This window comes from Talpa occidentalis, unplaced genomic scaffold, assembly GCF_014898055.3.
Source record: "Talpa occidentalis isolate TD23 unplaced genomic scaffold, MPIMG_talOcc4v2.1 talOcc4.15, whole genome shotgun sequence".
Classification (NCBI taxonomy): domain Eukaryota; kingdom Metazoa; phylum Chordata; class Mammalia; order Eulipotyphla; family Talpidae; genus Talpa; species Talpa occidentalis.
Window position 1 is genome coordinate 69,612,898 of NW_023601543.1, and position 27,322 is coordinate 69,640,219.

The following is a 27,322-nucleotide window of genomic DNA, read 5'->3' on the forward strand; positions in this document are numbered from 1 at the left end:
TGATAGGCTTGATAAGTTCAGAACAGAGGACTTTCTCATGGAATGCACACCAGTGCAATAAGGGGTGAGGGAGGAGACATTTCGAGAGAATCCTGATGATAAAATAAAATCCTCAAGATATTTTTTTACTGGGATAACAAATATCTATATAAGTTCTCCAGTAAATAGGGGATAATAGTAAGTATACTTCAGAATTTTAACTTTCCTAGTATATTGCGTATTTACAGAAATGTAGTAAGGTTCTCCAATACTAACTATTCCCAACAGTGTCCAAATTTGAGTCACATGAGAAATGTTATAGGCATACTTTAGAAAAGTGCATAATAGGAATGGAAGAATTGTTACTGAATTGAAAACTACATGGTTTTGAAGGCAGGCTAGAATTGCTTTTTAAAAAAGAGTCAGTGAATCTGAAGGACCATTTGATTATTAAAGAGTACTCAAACTTTCTGAATAGACTGAAGAAAAATTTAGAGCAGTATGTAGTTTACATGTTAAAATTAGAAATTTGTACTATAAAATATACAGAGTTATTTGGGGGGGCTTTGAGAATGAAACTGTGATTAGCAAATATGAGATAGGTGAAAGCTATTATTCTCTTAGAAAAAAGTGGGTGCATCTTGAAAAAACGTCATATACAGCTGAAAAGGCTGGACTCTGGGTGTTTTCTCCTATACAGCTATAATGCAGAATTCTGTAACCATGAAACAACACACTAGTTTCAATAGCACAATACTCAAAGTCTGGTTTTCTCAAATTGAAACTCTACAGCAAAACTTTTTTTTAATAACTTTTTTAAAGATTTATTTATATAAGAGCTGGGGTACAGGACAAAGGCATTGGGATGAGAGGATTCACCAGAGACAGAGTGGGGAACAGAACAGACAGATCAACTGAAAGACACTGCTGAGGGGAACAGCGGGCAAGACAGGAGAGGTCAGCCTCGCCATGTGGGAATCTCCCTGGCTGGCCGGGAAGCGAACCTGTGCTGCAGAGGCTGCAGACAGCTTCACAGCGTGAAGCTCAACCCACTGTGCCACCGGGGAGGCCCTACAACAACACTTTTATAACTAATAGGAGTTTAAAATATTTGCAAATCACAGCATGCAGGTAAATTCAGAAATTTCAAATGTACTTGAAAGAAAGATTTTAGAGTGCCAACAAGTTCAAATCCATTTTCTGTGCATTTCTGGTGGCACGTGTGTTTTCAAGCTAATTCTTGACTTTGGATTCCCCCAATGGTCATATTTAATATTGGACAATGTACATTGCTCAAAACCTATTGAAACATTCTTCTCCAAGTTTTTATTTTAAGATGACAGCAAGTGAATTGTTTTCTGAGGCAGAGTTATCAAGTACTCAATTTACTTCAAGGATTGCATTTCCTGAAGCTTAATTTAACAGTTCCTTGAAAGAAAAAAGTAGAGAGTAAAAAGGTTGTCTGTGACTGAAGAACGTATGCCCAAGGCATCAGAAAAATCACCCATGAAGAATACCACCAATGTCACGGTTTTCAAAATATATATGAGGGCTGATTTCAATCCTTTGTATGAATGAAAAGCGACATGTTTCATTAAATTTGCATGAAAGTTCATTGGTATTTAAAAATTTAGTGGCCTTAGCTTTTCCTTTTCTGAATTGAATTCTTGTTTTAATATATCACTGAGAATCAGGACAGAATGAATGACATTACCATATTTGGTCATCTTAAATAAGTGCTCAGATTTTCTGACAAGCACTAGTCACAGATTTGTGGAGGTCTGACTCCACCGTGTGGTGCACTGATAGTTTTGCTTCTAAATTTAAGTTTGTTAACAGAGCTGTTGCTTTTGCATTTTAAGATTGCTTCAGATTCTCAGGTATAAGAAATTCTCACTATTAAGGCAATGTACACACTGTACCTTTCTGACAGGCGCCCTCTTATTGCATATTAAAGGAGGTATGGCTCAAGATACCTCCTTGCATCCTCATTTGCATTTAAACTGTCAGACAGAAATGAGCTTCCCACTGCCTCAGCGAGGTACTTGATCAGTTACCTGCTATTATTAGAGAAATGGGTCTTCTGAATCTAAATTGGATTTTTAAAAAAGCTTACTTTTTTATTTAGTGTCATGAGTAAAGTTTAAACTTACTGCAAGTAGAACTACATACCACCAGAATATTGGAGCATATGCTAAACAATGAGTATTTTCTTAAAATAAAAACACTTAAATAAAATCTTAAATTATGTGACTCCAGTATGAACTGTGCAATGTAGACCATTTAAAGAGAATTTTACTAATTACAAAATTAAGATGCCATCTTAATGATTCAAATAGAATAAGGCAAATGGGGAAAACTCTTCTAGATACAGTGTTAGGAGGAAAGGATGTGGGGTTGCCCTGTAGCAACAGGAATATATCTTCAATATGTAGAAATCAGAAACTTAAGGGCTATTTCAAAATATAAGTAATAGTGGTTAATTATATTAATTGCTAATAATAGTATAATTTTTTAAAAAATTCACAGAATTAAATCATTGTATAACTGCAGAGTATGAATAAATATAGTAGTTTACTCCTTCATTTTCTGAAGAACATACTAAAATCAGAGATTTAATTTTGGCACTTAAGATCCTGTAACAAAATTCCAAGTAGCTGAGTACAGACTTGGCAGAATCTGTGGGTGTAGTCAGTCATCAGAATTTTTGGAAACTCTCCCCATTTGTTCTAAAGTGTAGTCAAGGTTGAGAAAAGGTTTGGAGAGGAGTTCATTGTAGGTAAAGGCTGGGTGAATGACTCCTGTTTTTTTTTTTTTTTTCACCATACTCTTATCAGGGCTTTTATGTGACAATTCTCACCTATGACTGTGTCAAGTATTCAATGGGAGGGAGTCAGGGTAGAAACCAACTCCTGGTGACTTTCCCTTCTGTTTTGATTGTCACCTCACTCTTAAGGGAAATGGGTGAATGTAGAAAACCTAGCTGAGAATTCCTGAAAGAATGAATGCATTTCGACAAAGGGAATTTTCAGTATAGGTGTTTAAAGGGGAACCTGGCTGGCTTTTCTTATTTTCATCTTTTACTTTCCTAGTCCATATATGTTTATCTGCCATTAGTTGGAAAGTGCCTCTGAGTCATTTTAGGGGTCATGGTAACTTTAAATAGCTACTTAACTGTCTATATTTCTTAAAATTATTAAGATATTTCAGCCTTCCCTTCCCTCATTTTTCCAGTAATTTTTTAAAGATGTATTCATTTATGAATACAAGAGCTGGGGTGCCGGCTAGAGATGTGGGGGGGTGAGCGGATTCACCAGAGACAGAGTGGGGAACAGAACAGGCAGACCCACTGAAATACACTGCTGAGGGGAGCAGTGGGCGAGACAGGAGAGGTCTACTGCACTATATGGGTCACCTCCCTGGCCAAGGATTGAACTTGTGCTGCAGTGGCTGCGGATAACTTCATAAGTGCTGCATCTTAATCCCTCGTGCCATGAGTGAGACCCTTTCCGGTAATTTTCATTTTCATTTCATTCTTTCCAGTATGTAAGAACAATTCAATGTGGGTACTTGTTGAAATGCTCCATGACATTATATGTTGATGATGTACATTTTATAGATTATTTAGATTACTGCAAAAAGCAATGGGATTACCTATCAGTGATTGCAGTAGCTGAAGTTTTCTTTTGTCCTATGTATCCCTTATCCTATATTTTACATTATTGTTTTGCTAGTAGTAGAGTTTTATAAATGAGTAGAGAGAAAAAATAGAGTAATTCAGGAAAAAACAATTATCATCAAAGGAGAGGACCTTGTAATGAAAAAAAAAAAAATGTGCCTACGTTTTATCAAGCTTTGACTTGTGGGTGTTTCGAGGCTCACAACAAGACCAGAATTTTCCTTCCATCTCTCTTTCTGTCCCAGTATGGCTAACACTTAGTATCAATAAATAGAGAGATTTTTTGACTACAGAAGGCTGTTAAATTAAGCTGATTGTATTAACTGCACATCAAAATAACTCATAATTAAGATCATCATGGGTTTACTGAGGCTCAGTCTTACCAATCACTTTAAATTTATTTGACCATATTTAAATGTAAGCAGTCCAAACTCCAAATTGGTGACTTAAAAAGTAACAGCCTAAAAGCATATTTTAGCCTATGAGATTAAGTTTATCCTTTCATTTTTTTTTAAGATTTATTTATTTATTTATACAAGCACTGGGTATAGTCAGAAGTGCGGGAGGGTGAGAGAATTCACCAGAGCCAGAGCGGGGAACAGAACAGACAGACTGATGAAATACACTGCTGAGGGGAGTAGCAGCCATGGCAGGAGAGGTCTGCGCGCCATGTGGGACCCTCTGCAGTGGCCTGGGATTGAACTGGTGCTGCAGAGGCTGCGGGCAGTTTTGCAGTCCAGCGCTCAACCGCTGCACCACCAGGGGAGGCCCTATCCTATCATTGTTGAGTAAAAAAGACTGTTATAGTGTAAATAGGTATATTTGATTGCCAGATGACTCAGAACAGTGTAACTACATAGCCTACTTGGCTGATTTATTAATTACACTGTCTAAGCCCACATTGAGGAATTTGGTCAGGATTTATGTGATAATGAGAGTGTTTAACTACAGAAGAACAAAGTAGAGAACTAGTACAGAGATTGGGGCTTCAATGTTAAACCCCTAGAGTTATAGCAGAAATATTTTTTTTCTTTCTACCCAGCAAAGTATATAAAATGATAAATACAAGGCAGTTAATGTTAAAACTTTTGTAACTTTGAAGTGTACTTCTCTGTACTATAAAGAGAACTGATTACTCCAAAATTTAGAATGAATAGTGTTAACATATATTAAATTACAAGAAATATTCACAAACAAGAGTTGCAGAAAATGCAAAAGATTAGAAACCTGCCACAAATATTATTGACTCTACTATGAAAACTATATGGCCAAGTTTTGGAGCTTTAAAAATCCATCCAAAATATTTTCAGTAGTACACAATAGGATTTTTCCCATGGAAAAAAAATGATTAATGGAAGGTACATATTTTAGCCTTTCCATGTGTTACATACTTTTCAAGGACTACTCGTAGTGAATGGCTACTATTTTCAAAGCTTCTGCTTTATTTGATCATCACAGTTACCTAATGAGGTAGATAACATATATGGTGAAGAAAATATTTGTATAGACCATATCAGGGACTGACACTGGAGATTTACTACAACATAGAATCGTTTGGAGGAGATAGAAAAGCTCTAAAAATCAAATTCTGGGAATGGGTTGAACAACTCTGTCAATTTACTCAATTTCATTGAATTGCACATTTATAACAGATTTATTTTATGGTATATAAATTATATCTTAACATGGCTGATTTAAAATGAAACTGATATGTAGTATTTTAAATAGTATATTTAAAAATAATTTCAGGATACTCTCAACTTTAATACTACATTGTTTTGATGCACAGTAAAGAGTGAAATGTATGGGATTTTGTTAAATAGGCTGGAATTAAATAGTGGATATTTATGGATGTCCATCCTGGTATCCTCTAAGTGACCTTACATAGTAAAATAATGTTTCCATTGTTCATATTTTAAATATTTAATGGATTTCATTTCCAAAGCTTTTTACTGAAACTGGTAATTTTAACTCAGATCTGCTTTTTTTTCACCTTGATAATTATTTATCTATTAAGCAAAAAGTAACCCAGTATTTCTATGCAATATACCAAAATAACCTTCAAAGTTTTTTTTCTCCACTTATTTAAAAAAGTAAGCAAGCGTAACTGCTGTCAATGCATGTTTATAATGGACTAGTTTATCGTCATTGCCTTTATTGTCATTATCATTGTTGTAACAAGGATCACATTATTTCTCAGGTGTATTAGGAATAATAATTCCACAGTGTTTGCTTTTTTTTATTTTTAAAAGGTCCCACCATCAAGTTTGCTTATAAAAATTATGGTTTGTATTTTCTTCCTGGAGTTTTATGACCTGCTTAAAAATTCCAAGGTTTAGAAGATTAAACCAATCCTAATAAACCACAGAAACTGTTTTTCCAGAAATCTGTAACATACTGTAGAGCTCATATGTGAGGGAACAGTTTTAGAAAACACTAAAAAGAATGATTCCTTTATACCACCCCTTGATTAAAGAAGTAGGAGGTGGAAGGAAAAAGTTGGTTATCAGTTCATTTCTTTTTTCAATATTGTATTATTTTTTTTTATTGAGGTAACTTTCACTTACAACACAGTTTATAAATATAATTCAGAAGTATAGATTCACCCCTCTTCAGATATATGTCACTATACCGCATCCAATATCAAAGCACCCATAATTCTATTCCATAGTCCATGGATACTCCCCAATTTATTCCCTACCCCCACCCTCCCCCTGGTAGCCCCAGTTCTACAGTCATGTTTCTTAGGTTTGTTTTTATTTGCTTTGATATGTCCCTTTGTTTTGTTCCTCTATTCCACATATGAATGAAATCACCCAGTATTTGTTTTTCTCCTTCTGGCTTATTTTGCTTAACATGATCCCTTTTGGTTCTTACCCATGTTGTTGCAAATGGGAAACTTTCATTTTTGTTATAGTTAAGTAGTATTTCATTGTGTATGTGTGTGTGTATCATGTCTTCTTTATTCGCTTATCTGACATTGGACACTTAGGATGTTTCCATAGCTTGACTATTATAAATAGTGCTGCAGTGTTCATAAGAGTGTATATATTCCTTTGAATTAGTGTTTTTCTTTTCTTTGTGTAGATACTAGGAGTGAGATTGCTGGATCATATGGTGTATCAATTGCTAATATTTTGAGAAATCTCCATACAGTTTTCCATAGGGATTGGACTAGTTTGACTTCCCCAGCATCAGTATACAACAGTGAATATTTCTCAACATCTTCTGGTATTTTTGATATGGGCCAGTCTCATTGGTGTGAGGTGGTATTTCAGTATGGTTTTGATTTGCATTTCCCTAATCTGTCTTCTGTGGAGAAATATGTGTTTTTCTCTTCTTCCTATTTTCTGATTGAATATTTGGCTTTTGTTGTGTTGAGAGCTGTATGAGTTCTCTGTAGATCTTGACTATTAGCCCCATGTCAGATCTATGATGTATAAATATTTTATCCCATTTAGTAGGTTGTCCTTAATTTAATGGTATTTTCTTTTTTTGAGCAGAGCTTTTTATTTTGATATAGTACTTTGTTTATTTTTAACCTTAGTTTCCCTTTCTGTTAGAGTCAAGTCACCAAAGATATCCCTGAAACTGGAAAAGTTTTGCCTGTTTTCTTTTGTATATTCTGTGATTTCATTTCTTACATTCCAACTTGTAATCCATTTTGTATTAATTTCTGTGTATGCTGTGTATGCTGTGCTAGCATACTTTCATTCTTTTCCAGTTTTCCCAACAACATTGTTTGGAGAGACTTTCTCCACTGTATATTTTTGACTCCTTTGCCATAAATTAACTGTCCATATAAGAGTTAGGTAATTTCTGGACTCTCAATTCTGTTCGACTGCTCTCTTTCCCCCGCTCCCTCATTACCACACTGTTTTTATTACTATAGATTTGTAGTATAGTTCAAAGTCTTGGAATGTGATACCTCTGTTCTTTAATGTCAGGATTGTCTTGGCTAGTCAAGGTCATTTGTGGTGCCAAATATTTCAGTAATGCTTGTTTTATTTCTTGGAAGAAAGCCACTGAGATTTTGGTAGGGATTGTACTGAATCTGTGTATTATTTTGGGTAAGATGCCAATTTAACAAAGTTGATTCTTTCCATGTTTTCTTTTCCAAGCAATTTATTTTTAATTTTTATTGAGGTAACATTACATTATAACAGTACATATTTCAGCTGGACAATATTATAAGCTAACATCTGTATACATTACATCACTTCAAAGTATACATTATTCAAGATGCACTAGTACATTTTCTTCTTTAAATTTTGCAAGTATGAATTGTATGTGGCAAGTTTTTCTTCTTAAGCTTATCATTGTAAAATTGCTATCTGTTTAAAAATAACTAGTCTAGCAGCATTACATTTTTCCACTAATAGTATTAACATGTCATCTAATATTTTTCTTTATGAGATATTTTAGTTATTTTCTCTGGATTCATTTTCTGTATTTCATATCACAAAATCTCTCTGATAATTATTTGATATAAAGTGTCTTTTGTTCCTTTAAATACTTTAGACAGCTACAGTTTAATTTTGCATGCCATTTTCTGTCATCAATTTGATATAAGAGAGTGGTCTGATGAGGTAAATCAAGATAAAAAGCCCTGCTCTCGGCTCATTTAATTGTAAAGTGCTGTATTGGAAATGTCATTAATGTTTGATTGATTTTTAGTTCTATAATTTGCCCTTTACCACCTTTAATAGAAAAATGGTTATTTTTATTTCCATTGTTTCCTACTTTCAATAATATATAGTGCTAGTTATGCACATAATTATTGTGTAGTCAATGTCTTTTTTAATGGTGGTGTGATGTTATAATTTTCTTTGTATTATTTCACTTTTATACAAAAAACCCTAGTGATTCTGAAAGATATTGTATCGAAAATTCATATTAGAACATGCATAGGTGTTTTTAATCATTAGCCCTGAATTACTATTTTTTTCATGTTGTTTCTGTGGAAAATTACTGGTTTTGTATGAAACCAAATAGACAGTTTTAGATCAGTTTGTTTTCTTCAAACACTTATTCAAATCCTGGTACATGTATATCTTAGATGGAAATTGAACTGAAATCGTATAATGTTTATATCTTTAGCATTTTTTATAAACCAGATAATCAAACAGGTACATCATTTTTCCTTTGGATTAAATCTTCCACTCCCAGTGTTTTCTTCTACAGTTTTTTTTTTTTTTCCATTGCCCTGTCATAACATTAGGATAAATGTCATGTTGGCCTTCTTTATTACGGGAATTTAAAATACAAATCTGTCCATTCTACTTGGAAGTCTTCATAATACTCTATTACTTAAACAAATCACTTGTTTATTTCACTATTATTCTGCAATAAATTGATAGACATTTTTTTTAATTATGTGCTTCCAGAATATTATCTGGTTATATTAAATAAAATAGGAGGTTAAATAATACACTAAGTAGTATTTAAAAATAAGTATCTGGACCTCCCTGGTGGCTCAAGTGTTTAAGACCCAACCTATGAAGCTATCTGCAGCCACTGCAGCATGAGTTTGATCCCCAGCCAGGGGGAGACCCATATGGCGCAGCAGACCTCTCCTGACTTGCCTGCTGCTCCCCTTAGCAGTGTATTTCAGTCAGTCTGCCTGTTTTGTTCCTCATTCTGTCTCTGGTTAATTCTCTCACCCCTGACACCTCTGGCCTGTACCCCAGTTCTTGTATGCATAAATAAATCTTTAAAGTCTAATAAAAATAAAAATAAGTATCTGCTAAATGTAAGTATTATAGAATCACTTTTTAGAAGTGTTAGATAAATATAATGTGATGCATATTATACAACCTTCCCAAAGTATAATTTATTGAAAATATATGTCCATATTTATTTTAGATTATAAAAATGAATTCAACTGTTGTTACAGAATATATACATTAGGTATATTATATAGATTTTCCCAAATCTACTTATATGAAATATTCTGTAAATAAAAAGCAAAAGGATGAATTAGGCAATGAGCTGTATCCCTGTTGGGCATCATGAAATACATTAATATGTAAAGTATTATGAGAATTTTTATAGTGCAGACCCATGTTTATCTTTAATTTCTAAAGTGTATTTAGACACTGTGCTTTTTAGTACAGAATATATGTTCATAAAGAATTTTTTTCTTAAGGTAGCATTTGTTTATAATACTGCATATGATTTAGAAGAATTGGATTTGATTTTGGTTGTTAATCATTTTTAGTCTTATTGTTTATGAGTCATGATGACAGTATGGCCCATTTGTAAAGATGTGAAATTTATAATTAGAAGACCTGTGTTTCAATTTTCATGTAAATTATCTTGGCTCTGTTATGTAGTGCCAACATAATGGAAATAGCTTTGAAGGGTCAGTCTTCATAAGAAGGAAAAAAATACAGGAATTACAAATGTGATATTAAATGATAGGTTTTGGAAGAATCATTTGCAAGGGGAACCCTCAAACTTAAGGTCCAGTAGTTTCACACTCCCTCCTCTAGGTAGTAGTTCATTCTTCACCCACATCCTGCCTTTCTTTCCTTAAAACTATGCATACATACTCTCAGTGTTCCATACCCAATCTTTGCTAGTGTGGTTTTCCTGTAGTCCAGAATGAGATCCCATTTTCTTATCTTCTATTCCTCCAGAATTCCTCCTCAACCATATGCAATTTAATTTATTCCAAATTATTAAAATTGTATCAGATTCTAAGATATAAATTAATAGTTCTCTTCTGTTTTGTTACATAGCATGAGATTTTCTATTACATTACATACATTTCTGCCCTGTAATTTACTTATATCTCTATATTCTGTCTCCTAAAACAAAATTTCCTTGAGAATGTGGACATTGGTTTTGTTCTTACTGCGTGAAATTAGGTAATAAATGCAGTACTTTATTAACTTGATCATCTACATAGTATTAATGTACAAATAAGATTAAATGTTTTGTCCAATCAACACCCATTTAGAGAACACTTTTATTTTTTAATTATAATTTAAGAAACAGGACCTCCCTGGGGGCGCAAGGGGTTAAACACAGCACTATGAAGCTATCTGCAGCCTCTGCAGCATGAGTTTAATCAGCAGACCTCTCCTGTTTCACCTGCTGCTCCCCTCAGCAGTGAATTTCAGTAGATCCACCTGTTCTCCTCCCCACTCTGTCTCTGGTGAATCCTCTCACCCCCTGCACGCTTGCCTATACCCCAGTTCTTTTATACAAAAAAAAAAAATAGCAAATGTATTTTTTTGTTTGTTTCTACTGCTTTTCCATGCACCTACTTTTTTCTTTCCTCTCTGCTCATGGAACTGTGCCTTTCCTCAATTGACACCAGTTTGGGACTTCTAAGCACAGTCTTCCAGCATATGTGACCCATGATCCCAGCACCTTGAGAGTTTGACCATACTCTCTCCTGTCACTTCTGAGAAAGAATCTAAGGGACCTGAGTAGGAACAAACGTTGTTCACTGTTCTAATAATCTGTAACTTGGGAGTGGCCATGGTTATGTGGCCAAGACATGGTTGATACCCACCCATCTTTTAGGGAGGGTGAGCATTTTCTAACTGAAAAGTAATTGCTGTAAACCTACTAGTGTCTGCTCTCCTAGAAATGATTACTAATTATTCAATAATTCTCACTTCTCCTGTGATATGTATTAACTCCCCTGTATAAGTATCACTCTTTCTATAATCATCTGTTAAATTTTGGCAATTATGTTTTAGCATCTCTAGCTCTGTGAATAATATTTTCATACTTGAATGGATCCTTCATGCCCAGGTTGAATTGTTCTTGAAGAATAGTACATGCCACTATTTCTTACACAGGCTGTAATTCAACCAAATAAGATACTGTATGTAGTTAAACAAACAAAAAAACCCACCACATTTACATGAGTTTTTGGTCTTTTTTATTTAAGCCAGAATTCTCATTACTTAAGTAATTAATTCTTTGCTTTTAAAACTGTTAAACTAGATATACTAAGGAGTAATATTATGGTATATCTGTACATTTATAACTTTGTATCCTAAATAACTTCTTCACTACTTAGTCTGTTTTCTTGACATAATTCTCATTACTCATTGTAAGGCTGCAATTCTCGGCAGTAACTGCTAAACACACTGATGTTATTTTCTAATAATATGTACCAGAATTGACTCCAGTTGGTGTAAATTAGGTTATACTAATATGCATTTTACAAATTGTTCTGCATGAAAATTTTATGGGCAGTGTGGTGTTAAGTTAATAAGTTTCATTTTCGCTAACTTATTTATGATAATCTGACAATCCTGAATTTTAAATTAGAATAATTTGACCACCAGCTGTGCTTTGCTGGTTTTGACAGTATGAGGTGAATTTATTGTTTTGATTTCTGCACACCGAAGAAATTGACCCATCACTATAAGTTACTCAGAAGTATTTAAGTCACAGAGACATACATGTAAATGATTCTTGATCAAAAATATTTTTACTCAATGTCAAAAATATAGCGGTATTTCATCATTATTAAAAACTCAAGAATCAGTCTTACTAGAAAGCTATTAAGGATGTATCGGACAAAACACAAGCCCAATTGATGCATTTAACTTCCTCTTCCTAGGTTCTTACTTTCTCTGAAATTTAAGTGAAATGTGGCACAGAATGACAGAGTAAAGATAACTACTAAGGAGTATGGTCCACATGCAACTTTCTCATTATATCTTATCCTTGTGTAGGGTCAGGAATGGCCACTGTGCAGGTTTTCTAGGATCCAGCAGACCGGGTAAAGGAGGAGTCAGAGTTCTGGAGTCCTCAGTGGTTTTTTGCAGGTTTTTATTGGGATTTACCCAGCATATGGCAGGCAGGGGTGCTGGGGGGCTGGGTGGCTGGCAGTCCTCTCAGCCCCCAGCAAGTCTTCACTCTATCTGGGCTCTCCGGCCTTCTCTCTGCTTCTCTGCTCTTTTGTTCATTCTGCTCCTTCTCGGTTTCTCTTTCGGCTTCTGCTGGCGTCCCCGTGACACCACCCTTAAAAGCCCAGTCTCAGCCCAGGTGAATCCCATCTACCTATGCCCACACCCTATTTCAGGTGCCCGCCATCAGGCATGCATTCAGGACCACAAGGGTCCATCATCTATCCTGATGGCGGGAGGGCAGAAAAGCCTGACATTTTTCCTTACCGTACACCTTGACATAGTTAAGAGTTTTCATTAGGGTTAAGATCTTGTCTTTGGTCAAATTTGAGATAAAACAATATCCATTTTACATATTAGTCATAAGTAGATATTTCCTACTGAAAATGATATCTAAAATAGCTGTTCATTTTCACTGACTCAAAGAAATAAATTATTTTCATAATAATCGCAATAGGAAGGAAATACATCTTTTCATTTTTGATAACTTTTGGTAAGTAAAAAAAAGGTCATGTTCAAAGAGGCTGCATTATAATAATAGTTTAGGAGCGTTTCAGCATTCCATCTTCTCGGAAAGTAGGCTGTTCTTGGCAATAATTTTCAGAACATGATGACTAATAATGCTTTCTTCTCAACAGAAAATCCAATCAGATTTGACAAGTCACGAGATAAGTTTAGAAGAAATGAAGAAACATAACCAGGGGAAGGAGGCCGCTCAAAGAGTACTGGCCCAAGTTGGGGTGGCACAGGTATCTCACATTCACTGACTAAGGAACTTGTTTCCTTGGGTATTAAAGCATAGTGTGTATTGGATAAATTGATTATCAGAAAACTTGAATTTGAGGGCATTATTTGAAAACTACAGTGTGATATATAAATCATATAGCCTTTTATGTGTTGCATATTGTAAGGGTAATGTAGATTAATAATTACCATGTATGTGGTAGTACAGCTAAGGACTGCTACTGAAATCTTCTTCCAAAGGAAAATTGGGCTGGGGAAAGTATTGCTTTATTTTGTGCTTATTTTTTTTTTTAATAGAGGCATGTTTTATTTATTTATTTATTTATTTATTTGTTTGTTTATACATGCACTGGGTACAGTCAGAAGCACGGGAGGGTGAGAGAATTCACCAGAGCCAGAGCGGGGAGCAGAGCAGGCAGAAGGACCGAAGTACACTGCTGAGGGGAGCAGCGGGCGGCAGGAGAGGTCTGCGTGCCATGTGGGACCCTCCTCTGGTGGCCGGGGAGCAGCCAGGGATCGAACTGGCGCCACAGAGGCCCCGGGCAGCTTCGCAACCCAGCGCTCAACCGCTGCGCCACCGGGGAGGCCCTTTTGTGCTTATTTTTATTCTTGTGTATCTTTAGGAAAAAAGGAAAATCCATTAGCGAAAATATGACCAGTTATTTTTTTGAAAGGAAGAATTGAATTAATACCTTCTGACATTGTCTTTACAGAAAAAACTGCAAGATGTTTCGATGAAGTTCGCTTATTCCAGAAGCCAGCCAATTTCGAGCAGCGTCTACAGGAAAGTAAGATGATTTTAGATGAAGTGAAGATGCATTTGCCTGCATTGGAAACAAAGAGTGTTGAACAGGAAGTAGTACAGTCACAATTAAACCATTGTGTGGTACGTATTTCGAGTGACAAATAAATACCCAGCTCACTCTTAGCTTTCCTTACTAAGAAATATAAATGAAAATTGTTTATAGATAACTACAATAGTAAAGCTATATAATTTAAAGTTAAGGAGAAAAATTAGCACAGGTGTATTGAGAGACAAGAACTTTTATGAAATAATGTCCATTTAATATCTATTTTTGTCGGTGTTTCTTTTGAGTATGTTTTTTTGTTTTTTTTTTTAAAGCTGTCCTTCCACATTTTTTTTAAAGATTTATTTATTTATTTATTTATACAAGCACTGGGTACAGTCAGAAGCACAGGAGGGTGAGAGAATTCACCGAGCCAGAGAGGGGAGCAGAACAGGCAGAGTGATGAAGTACACTGCTGAGGGGAGCAGCGGGTGGCAGGAGAGGTCTGTGTGCCATGTGGGACCCTCGCCAATGGCAGGGGATCGAACCTGCGCTGCAGAGGCTGCGGGCAGCTTTGCAGCCCAGAGCTCAACCGCTGCGCCACCGGGGAGGCCCTTGAGTGTATGGTTTTGTAAACACTGTGCAAACTGCAAAAAGAAGTCTACCTTGTTTAATTCTTATGGTATTTTGAAAATATATTTAGATGAAAATATTGAAATATAGTAATCTGGAAGCAACAGTACCAACAGTAACATTAATAGTTACCATTCCAAAATGAGTGCTAAGTAAGCTAAGTTACATATACAAGTTACCCCTAATTCTCAAGGGCACAAATTAAATAAGAATTTAAAGACAAACAGCTGACAAAGGGCAAAAGGAGGATTCCAATCCAGGCACTCTTACTCCAAATCCTAGTATCTTTCCATTAAACTCCAGTACTGGATTTACACAAAAATGTATCCAGTCCACAAAGACAGAATAAAAAGTCATGGAAGATAAAATTCGCCTGTAGGGCAAATCTTCATTGGACTTTGGGATTTCAAGCAGTGTCTTTCGTTGCATTTATTGGAGATTCACCAAGTCAAATGATCCCTCTGACAATATAAAGCAGAGTTATGAGGGAATCTGCTAGAGTAACACAAATATTATTATAACTTCAGGTGCACTGTCAAGTAACAGTGTAGAAATTCATGTAAAATAAAAAGCACTGAGTGTTATTAATATAAGGGAAAAAACTTGCCTGTTTAGTGCTATGTACTTGAAGTATTCTTTTTTGCATCTGAACTGTAAAATAAATGCAAAAGAGGCCCCCTTTGGATATATTTCAGTCATCATTATAAATGATAAAATGTCTTTATCTTTAACAAAATATTTAAATATAAAAATATAGTGTATATATATATATGTACTATGTAGTATATGCGTTATATATATCTAGATATATACTATATATAACACATATAATTTTAATACAGTAGCATTCATAATACAAATTATATTTTAGTGGTATCATTATTGTGAGTATTCTCATCCCCAGAATAATTTTGGATATAATGATATATCATTATTTGCTGGTGATAGATGACTAAGGTTAGGAATACCGGGGAACATATCTACTCTTAAATTTTGCAATAAGAAATTGAAGGCAAAATTACCCAGGTAGACTACTGCCATGACAATATATATTTGAAAGGGAGAGCTGTTCATTATCTTTGAAGAACAGGCCTCTAATGGTACCTAATAAAACTTATGCTAGTGAGTATAAGCTGAAAACAATCCTACCTGCTTCCTGTGGTGAGTATGCCCTGCCTCCGTATACAGGAGCAAATTCAAGGGTACCTGTTCAGTCTGTTTCTATTTCTGGTTTAACAGTCAGAACCAATTCGAGTGGTCCTTCCATATGGACATCTTTTTTTTTTTTTTAACAATTTTTGTATTTCTTATGACTTTAAGATGCTCTGTATTATTTACTATAACCATGCTCTTTGCATTCGAGAAAGTTTTGTTCTGTTAAAAAAATCGTACCAGCATGAACATAAATACATGTAAAGAATATTTCCCTTCTTCCGTGGTCTTTTTTTTTTTTTCTTACTGAATCACGTAATGTTAATGGTTAACTGTTGTACCTTGAACGAGCTTTCATCATAGAGGTAACTCATTGGGACATTTTTAAAAGATTGAAATCATTTGGAAGCATCTATGATTTCAAAATGCATAGCTGATTGCCACTGAGACAGTTAAAGATTTTAATGTTTCTAAATGCCTAGATATTTTGATATTTTTATAACTTCTAAGGTATAAGTAAAATCAAGTAAAAAACAAAGATATGGAAAGCTCAGACAGAATTCATAATTATTTATAAGGGCAATAATAACATCAAAGAATCACCAATTAAGGGATTTGATATGGAAATAGGCTATATGTGTAGCCATAATTAATCAGATAATTGCTTAGCCTTTACAAAATGTTTTGTTTCAGACATTGCTATTTATCTGAAAAGAGATAGCAAACCCTATTTTTGAACTAATTCCAAAACACAGCAATTACCTATTAGCAACTTTATTTCTTAGTGCTAGTAAAATAAGTGTGTATTGTTCAGACTTTTCACTGAACATATTAAAGCAGCATTGTGTAAGAAAAACTGTTGCATATGTATGTATACATATAGACGTGTATGCATGTGCATGTGTGCAGGCTTACATACATATGAGCATGTATGCCTCCTAGGAAAATAGCTACAAGGTAAAGGTGACACTTATTTCATTATGCTTTGCTATAGCAATATGCTTTTGTGAAGAAATATAGGTGTTATTTATAGTTATGATGTATAAGTGAGTTTGAAATAATATTTTTCTGTCTGTATTTAATTTTCCAGCTCCATTAAGAAAGTCAATTTGTCTAGTCAAATTAACAGATTTAGAATTACCTTCCTTCCATTTATATACTGTATTGAGATTATGATCCTGAAGTTTAGATGTTTTTCCCCCACTACAGCGAAGATGCAATGGGAACAATATTGAGTTTGCCTGTCTTGGGTGCTTCTGATTCTCTAGTGACTCAAATACTGTCTGGTGCACAGCAGGCACTCAGTAAATATCTGGTGTATGAGTGAATGAATTTTTCCAAACTCGCATCTTGAAATATATTAACTCTAGCATTTAAAATATAAAGCACACATCTTTCTGACATGATGTTTATCAACTCGGATTAAAGAACTGAATATATGCAAAAATGTCATCTCACCTTATTAATAATAGCTATAAGTTATGCATGTCTGTTTGTGTCTATATAAGTTCACATAGATATATTAACAGAAAATGCAAAAATTGGATGTCCATCACAGTTGCAAAATACAATAAAACTGTAAACATGGAATAACGAGGTAATCTCTAGCCCTGTTTTTATTAGTAACAATATGAGTTATTTTATCATTGCACATTTTTTGTTTTGTTTTATGTTTTGACTTAGAATTTGTATAAAAGTCTGAGTGAAGTGAAGTCTGAAGTGGAAATGGTGATAAAAACCGGACGTCAGATTGTGCAGAAGAAACAGACGGAAAACCCCAAAGAGCTCGATGAAAGAGTAACTGCTTTGAAATTGCATTATAATGAGCTAGGAGCAAAGGTGCGTGTGCCCTGAAACCACAAACAGTGGCCCCTTCCTGTTTTCCTTATAAATTGTAAAGCAAAAGACAATAATTATGTACAGTGAATGTCTTAGAAAGTCTCAACCATTTTTGATGGGTGAATGGATGGGTGGATGGATATAGATATAGATAGAAGATGGACAGATAGACAGACAGATAGATACTGGAGGTAGAGATCGATCCCCATCTGCAATCTTTATTAAGAACAATAACTCATCACTGCTGATCTTCCTTCCTATGTTGAATTAAAAAAAAAAATGGTAAACTCAGGGAGATTTTATTGGTCCACCAGATAGTTCTGAAAGGTTTCTTTTTTTCTAAACTCGCCTTGTTTCCTTTGTACAGATTTGCTTGTGGTGATTTGAAGGCTGATATAAAGATATAAAGAAATATGATATAAAGAAATGTGCCTACTTATATTTGGGTATTGTGGAGTTCACACGTTTTGCATAGGCTACATTAGGTGTAATAAAATTAACACAGCCACAGAAATTTTCTTGCAGTAAAAGCCTCGCATAATTCACCACACTGGCCTTATCATATAACCTGTTACGTCCTATGTGATTATTTTCATGTTTTTCCTGATAGATTCTAATAAATAATTCCATCTCACTGTTAATTAAAGATGCTTACATGCATCCTTTTTGCAAATCTGAAATGCCTAAAATTGTTACCATACTTCCCTCAAATTAAATATTCTATATAGATTTAGGACTCTGTTGGTTCAAATAATGATAGAAATCAGAAAAAGTATGAATAAAAACATAAATTGTCAACATCAAGGACTAACCAGTCCTTTTCTATGCCATTAGTTTATGTTACTCCAAACTTTTTAGGAGTTTATGGTGCTCAACTAAGATTTAAAGTATCACCTTAGTAATAACTATTTCTTTCTTCAAAAAGTTGTGGTAGCTTTATATATTATGCAGTATCTGAGAGAATAAAAACATTTTGATAATAATTAGAAACAACCTTTTCCCTTAAACTTATGCAAATAATCTATTATTGATGTTTATGACAATTTATTAATAAATTGAGTACTTTTAAATGAGGGGCTATTTTGAAATATATTTCTGATGCTTAGGGTAGAAGTATACAAATGAGCAATAAGTAATCTTTTGGCCTAAAGACCAAAGCAGAAAAATTAAAAATGAGTGCATTTTAATTTCATTCTGAATGAAAGAGCTTTATTAAGTCCAGTGGAGAGAAAATAATGCATTTTTATAGCTTAGATTCTTGACTTAATTGAATATGACAACATAAAATGAGAAAATGTCTTTTAATCTTAGACAAATATAAATGCTTGTTCATATTTGAGAAATAGCCATGTAGGGGCAGATTACTAAAAGGTTGTCCAGAAAGTAACTAGAGGCTTGTGCTTTGAAGGTACTAATTGCAAATTGCTTGTCATTGAGAGAAAGTAAGTTTTAGATCAAATGAAATCTGGAAATAAGCATTAATATTAGTTGTTAGTCTACATTTTCATGTTTTAAGAACCTAGTTTATATTTAACAGGTTCTGAGTGAGAGGATGATGTCATAACAAAAGCTTCTCCTCCTTTGTTCAAAAAGCCAGGAACACTGTTACCCAATTAGTATTGAATTATAATGTAATCTTGAAATAAAATGCATTTTACCTGCTTATTTAGTCCACCAAGCTCCTTTTGGAACAAAAGAACCATGTACACATCTAGAGAAGTGTATTTTTGATAAAGATCACCAGAGAGGAACCTGTAAGAGTATTTGATATTTCATTCCAATATTTTTGACTCTCATAATTAATGATAAAGGGAATATATATATATAGCCTTATAAAATGTAAATAATGTCTTCCTTCTCTGAGAAAAAGTTGTTCAGATTTAATTCTTCCAAATAGCTTTGTTTCATACAATCAAAGGAAACAAAGGATATCTTAATACACGGTCCTTTTTATATGAATAGATAAGCCCTTCTATTTTAATTATCTTTAGCACTGAATTGGTTATACATGTCTCACTTCAATATGTGGTGTTTGTTTGTATTAGTCAGCTCATGCTGCCATAACAACTGACTACAAAGTTGTTTAATTAAAAGAAATGCGTTTCTCACAGTTCTTGATGTTGAGCTGTCCAAAACTAATATGTCAGCCTGATGGTTCTTAGTGAGGAAACTATTCCTGGCTTGCACATTAGCTGTTTTCCTTACTGTGTTCCCCATATGGAATCGGGGGCAGGGGTAGGGGAGTGAGATCTTTCTCATCAGGACCACAGTCCTATGAGATTAAGCTCCCAACCTTAGGACTTCATTTAAACTTAATTACTTCCTAAAGACCCTGAATCCAGGTACAGTGACATTGGTCTAAAAGTCTTAATTTGGGGGACATAATTCAAACCATAGCACCGGTTTTACAGAGCACAGTTTTATTGATTTGCTTAATATTGCCAACTTACCCTAATTAGACAGTGAGTAAAAAAGAGTTTCTTATATCTAAAGTGATTTAATTTTTTGAAAGATAATATATCCAGTGCCCTAGAGGTAATAATACCTTTAATTCCTTGTGTGACTTCTCCTCGCTTTGATTTTTCTGGAAATATATGTACTGAAGAATATTCATATCAGCCTCCAGTTACATTTCTAGGTGTTCACAGGCAGCGATTGCTGAAACATTCTACTGCAGGTGGCACTCTTAAATGTATCCCTTTGCACACACAAAATGTGTAACTCAATTTTCCTAAAGATGGCAGTGTCTCCTATTTTATTAAAATCTATTTAGCTAGATACAAACAAAATAGAATAAATAAAAGTCAATAGTGCATTAGCCCTGGGAAGATAGAATTTCTTTGAAATATTGAATATATTTTTTTCCTAATGACTGCATAGAAAGCTATAAATAGAAACAGAGCAGAAGGTATATATTTTTTCTCACACATACACATAAAATTCTTACAGTCGAAAGGACAGATGCTTTTGCTTCCCAGAAGGGAAAATCTATTAAAAAACTGCAAAAATGGAATCTGCAGGCTCAGCATATAATCATTTTTTCTAAGTTTATACACACCTCTGGTAAGGGAACTAATTTATAGTTTTGTTGAAATTTGTTTGGAATTTGTATCAAAGTTTCAGAGTGTTTATTTTGAATATAGCTTGTTTAGTTCTTCAAGTATACCTTCACCTTTGGCATTTTTCTATGCTTATGGTTGGATTTTAATTTTGATCGTTGTATATGTATTTACATATTTGCACTACATATAGATGTACATATGTAGAATAGGTTATATTGTATATAAAGGATTGTGAGCCTACTTACCCATCTCTGGAAGATTATTGCAGGTTTTTCCAGAAAGGACATATCTGTAGTTTACTTTTACAATTTTATTCATTTAAAAATCTGACATTAAATTGTTTTATTTGTATTGTGAGTTATATACATCATTATATGTATATAATCCATGTATATTTTTATTACTGCTTTCTATGTGCCCAAAGCATGCTGCACAAATATGCACCGTATCTGTGCCTTTATGAATTTCCATTTTAACCTATTCCCTTCTAGTGGGGACTAATCTGGACTCTACTTTTCAGTTCACTTCACAAATGAAACCAAAACATTTTGTGGTATTCTGGACCCATGAAAGAATCAAATAAATAGAAATACAGCTTTTGCTTGAGGATCAATTTTTAAATTATGTTCTTTTTTTATATTGAGGTAACTTTGGTTTATAGCATTGTATATGACTTAGAGGTATAGAAGCACACCTCCTCAGATGTATGTCATCACACCACACCCACCACCAAGGTACCCAGAATCACCTGCCACGCTCCATTTGGCCCTCTTCACGCTGTGCTCCCCACCTGCATCCTACCCCTCTGGTAGCCTCAATTCTACAATCAGATTTTTAGGGTTTGTTGTTGGTTTGGTTTTAACTGACCCTTTGTTTTGTTTCTCTGTGTTCCACATATAAGTGAAGCCATCTGCTACTTGTCTTTCTCCTTCTGACTTAAATCACTTAGCATAATCCCCTTCCATTCCATCCATGTTGTCACAAATGGCAATAGTTTATCTTTTATTTTTTATAGCCAACTAGTATTTCATTATGTATATATATATATACCACATCTTCCTAATCCACTCCTCTGCCTGCTGCATACATCCAGTATACCCTGAAGTGACGCAATGGGAATAATGGACCAGAATGTTGTGTGGCTCTTTACCCTCACGGGAGCTTTCTTTGGAAGGAAGCATAATCTTATTTGATAGATGCTGAAACAGAAGAAAATAAAGTGTGCTCCCCAAGATCATAGTTAAATTGGGAGACTACTGGAATCAAGAGCCTATCAAGTTTGCAATCCATTTTGCTACATCTTCAGATCAAGTATATTTTGATATATCTACTGCTTTGATTCCAGCCTGCATGACAGAAGGGTATTTAAAGTCATATAAACACAATAGGAACAAAGTCGTAAGAGTTTAAATTCTTAATGTAATGTCTACCAGTTATGTTTATGTGTGCCACAATTAATGGTTTGAACATTTTCATTCAATCCTTCATTCAGCATACAAAACCTATTCACTAAAAACCTTTTTTTTTTCAAGGAACTGTGATGAGCACAGTGGAGTAATCTAAACAGGCAAGCATGAAACTTGCTTTTGAGGAACTGCAGATTATCTCACTTTTGTTAATGATTTGAGAACTGCTTAGGAAAAGATCTGGACTTTTTATTAAACCAGACAACCTACAAACTTTCAAAATGTAGGCACATCTGGAAAGGTGGGAGAAAAACACAAATCTATTCCTTTTTCTGAATGAGAAAATGAAAGAATTTATTTTTGAGGGTCTTGGTTTTAAACTTGGTTTAAGTTGAAAACTGGAACACTTGATCAAGTCATGATTTTCTTTTGCAGTGATAATGAACATTTTGTTTGGGCATGAATTTTGTGGCTCCAATGTAATGGCAAACCTATGTTCAAGGAGAAAATGACCTTTTCTTTGTATTGTTTTCATGCAAAATTAAGATACTCTTGAAGCAATGACAGTCAAATTGATAATTCAGAGTAGTATGCAAATGCCTTTGCCTGTTGAGAGAAACAGTATTTTTTTTTTCCATTTTGATTCCCTGCCAATACAAGTAAGCCTCGTTTTGTTTTGAGAGGATTGTAAACCTTTTTGCCCATCTCTTTGACAAATGTCTGAAGGTTTTCTCAGAGAAATGTGTCATAGCCTTATTTAGACTTGTGTCACTCTGTTAAAATTTTGGCCATAAATTATTTCTATTTATATTCGAGAAAAATTATAGCTTTCCTTTCTACCAGATACAGAGCCCGATCTTGGAGAAAGGATCCAATCTGCCATAAGCAGGGCATACTAGCTACTAATATTCAGAATATATGATTTTTCTAAAATATGTTTTTATACAATTAAGAAAAGGGTTATTTCAAAATGGCAAAAATATGAAGGTTCCAATTAAGTGGCTGTAACTTAACGTGAATTGTAAAAAGTAAACCCAATTACATTTTATTATCATTCTTTTCAGGTAACAGAAAGAAAGCAACAGTTGGAGAAATGCTTGAAATTGTCCCGAAAGATGCGAAAGGAAATGAATGCCTTGACAGAATGGCTGGCAGCTACAGATATGGAATTGACAAAGAGATCAGCAGTTGAAGGAATGCCTAGTAATTTGGATTCTGAAGTAGCCTGGGGAAAGGTAAAATTTATATCACTGAAGGTTATTTTTAATATACATGAAAACACACAGTAATATGATTTTATAAGGCATGATTAATGTACAACAATAATGGAATTGTAAATATTATCTTGCTTCATTTTCCTTTTCCTCAAAAACTCATTGAGTGCTTAACTCTGTGTGTTTCAGAGACACGATAAAACCAATGGGAGGCTGTAGCAAGAGTGTCCCCAATGCTCATTTAGAATTTGATCGGGTATGAATAAGTCCTTAAGAAATGTAGACAACGTTAGTTACAAGGTTGGTCTAGAGATGAGATTCTGTGTCCCCATGCTTATTTAAGACCAGACTTCCCACATGGACCCCACAACTATGAAGAGAGCAGTGAAACAGACTGCAGACAGGCTGGATGGGACTTGCAACATCAACAGATTGCTAGTGCCTCACAAACACAAAATCTTAAGGGATCTCTGTGGCTGCTGTCATTTCTATCACCAAAGAGCACAGGGTTTCATTTTATCCTGTGCTGGTAAATTCTTGCCACATCTCCGTCAGCCAGTCCAGCACTTACTGCTAAGGTTAAGGCACTCAACTTCATTTTTTTTTCAGTTGATTCAGTTCTAGATTTCTTGAAAGTAAATTGATATAAAGGAAATAGTTGATGATAATAATAATAATCTGTCTTTACCTTAAACTTTGCCAAGTCATTGAGCCATTTAGAAAAAATTAAAGTACCCATTACACACTGTATTTTTTTGAAAACTAGCAAACCCTTGTCTGTGTCAACTAGGTGTTTAAGAGTTCTGTGCCTTATGTTTAATTCAACATGACTAGCAAAATTGTCCAGTTGGACAGTTTTTATCTCATTATGTAAAAACGTATGGTCATACAATATGACCAAGGCAGAAAACTGATTTTCTTCATGTAGATTTTGAGAACAATGATTAAAATTTTGTTAAATAAAAACTTTTCAATAAATAGTAGTGAGGGGATTTCTTTTTTTTTTCCCATTCAGAATAGATTTAGTGGTAGAGATATGAATTGCATTTTTTTTTGTCCAGTATGATATATACATTGAGATTTGTAAAGTAGTAAGTGTACAGAGGGTATAGGTTAAAAAATTACACTGGGCGATTTTTTTCCTTATCACCTCCCAAAAACTGCATTTCTGTGCCACTATTTAATTTCAATGAATGGCAGCCACATTGTTGGATGCATGCTAGGCTACTGTAAGAAATTAACTGAAAATACCATGGCTCAGAGAAGATAGTTTTATATCGACCTTTTATATTTATAAAGTAGGTAGTTCTGGTAGAGGAGCTATATTTCCTTCATGAAACTCTTCCAAATCTTATATTCATTTCATTCTTTTCTTGTGCATTCCTGTGGGTATTTGTATTCCCATGGTAAAATTTTCTCACCGCTACCAGACTGCCCTTCCAGCCTATGAAGATGGAGATGCCAGAACTTAGTCATGTGATCCTATCTAGCCTCCAGAAAGGGTGACAAAACATGATCTCTAACTGGGTGGCTGATGTATCCTACTAAAAGCATGTGTAGATCTTGTAATAAAGTCAAGAAAGAGAAAATACGTTCCAGGAGAGATCAGTTTTGACCATAGCTGCATTAACACTGCCTTTTATGATTTTCAGTAGATGGAGGAAAGTCTTTCAGTCTTTCCCACAACCTAATGACAGCATTTCATACCACACAGAAACAAGAAATCCAGGAAAATATTTAGAATCTATTAAAGTGTGATATACAGTAAAGATGGATGGGGCAAGTAGAAGTTCATGTTGAGGACTTATGAAAATGATCATGACTCCATCCCTAGCTATCCTTCCCTTAAAACCATGGACAATATATTTGATTGACCAATGGGTGTATTAGTTTACTAGGTCTGTTGTAACAAAATACTGTATGTATACTGGGTGGCTTTAGCAAAGGAAATTTATTTTTTCATCATTCTGGAGACTAGAAGTCTAGCATCAAAGTTTTAGCAGTGTTGGTTTTGCCTAAGACTTCTCTGCTTAGCCTGTAAATAGATGGCTTCTTTGCTTTCATGTGATCATCTACATGGCTGTATATAGATATTTCCTTTCTTCTCATAAGGACACTAATCATGTTGGAGTAGGACCCCATTCTAATGAGCTTATTTTAACTAAATTACCTCTGTAAATGTCCTAATTCCAAATATGGTCATGTTTTGTGGTACTATGGTTAGGACTTCATCATATGAATCTTGAGGGGCACACTTCAGCCCATAACAATGGGGTAACTCTATAAGAATAATGGGGAAGGTTATCATGATGGTGTACACAGGAGTGGAGCTGGACATGAAGGCAATCTGAGAACTTCTGATTACAATTTGCAGGTGACTTTTGTAAAACTTTAGAATTGTTCCATATATGAACTATGAATTCCAGAGCCCCCCCAAGGTTAGGTCACCTAAGAATATATATTTTATATATAATATGAACATACATATTTATTATCTTGATATTTTAGTTAGTATACAATGATCACATATTAATAATATACTGTATACTAGCCTCACCATATATTATGATTATATATTCATAACATACTTTATATTAGCCTCACCATGAAATCATTAAAATATCATAAGATAATGAAGGTAGAAAAGGTTTCTACATTATCCTTGTCATATTGGAAGATTTGAGTAGTCTGGAGACATGTCTGTTTGAGTCAGTCTAGAAAGTTTTTACCATTAAAACCTAGGAGCAACACTAAATTGAGATTCAACAGGAAAAATGTTTAGAGAACCAGTATTACTTTTATTTATATAATAATTTATTACTCTTTCTGGATCTTTTGAAATACTAAGCTGCTAATGATATGCTTTAAGACCCCTTAGTCATCAAAGGTAAAATATATAGTTCCATCTAAATTACATAATTTCAAAATAAACCCATTTGGAAGGAGCTGATGCATTTTCAAAAAAAAATATCATAATGATATTCCAGAAAAGTGTGACCCACAGATCTGAAGCAATCACACATAGAATAATGATTCTAATTTTCCAAAACTTACCAAAAATTCAATCTCTCATATAGTAAACCACATGATTCCTGGGTGCATTCTCATTTCACATGCTTTTCTTGGTAAATGAAGAACTTTCCTCAAATTGATAATCTCATCTGCTATTTCAAAGGATAAATGTCAGATATTTTTCAGCATAAATTGAGTATTCATTTAAATGCAATACATTAAATGTATTTGCCAATCATTCCAAATATTTTTGACTTGGAGAAAATTTGAATATATTGAGTCAATTTATTTTTAAACTGTGTCATTTATTTCTATTGAATTTCTCTCAGTTTTGTTGATCTGAGAACATTATATATGAAAATATTTGAATGTCTAGGTAAAAATAGTCTTTTTATCCGTGTAATTCAGTTAGTAATGAAGTCTTTATTTGACATGTAGTTAATCCAAACAGATTATACTTTCAAACATATTGACTCATGTAAAATCCTTTGCCTTTTATTTTTGTTAGATACTAATTATGCTTATTTGCCATATACCTCTAATTCCAGAAAATATTATGTTTAGGGTAGCTTAAAGAGATACACATGATTCAACTGGTCAAACATAAATAAATTAGAAAACTAAGAAAAGAGAGAATTATAGTAGGAAAATAATATAAACTTTGCACAGAAACAGAGCCACAGTATCTTGTTGATGGTGGAATGGGCAGGGAAGAATAAAGACACAATACTTAGCACCAACCTTCCTGTCAGCAAAATAAAAAAATAAACATAATTTTTATTGTGGTAAGATCATTTAACATGAGACCCTTAACACATTTTAAGTGTATAATGAGGTATTGTTAACTCTAGGTACAACATTGTGTAGCAGATCTCTAGAAGTTGTTCCTTTTGCATAAATGAAATTGAAGTTTATGAATCTATGAGATTCAAGAT

The 27,322-nt window shown here is 34.1% G+C and overlaps 1 protein-coding gene across 1 annotated transcript in view; it reads left to right on the forward strand.

Annotated features, from left to right (window-relative positions):
* The window catches only part of DMD (dystrophin), a 1,988,221-nt gene that overhangs the window by 809,454 nt on the left and 1,151,445 nt on the right, over positions 1-27,322 (forward strand). Inside the window, 5 exon segments of the mRNA XM_054695791.1 lie at positions 13,176-13,286; positions 13,995-14,022; positions 14,025-14,167; positions 17,538-17,693; positions 23,226-23,396. Coding sequence (XP_054551766.1) covers positions 13,176-13,286; positions 13,995-14,022; positions 14,025-14,167; positions 17,538-17,693; positions 23,226-23,396 — 609 coding nt within the window.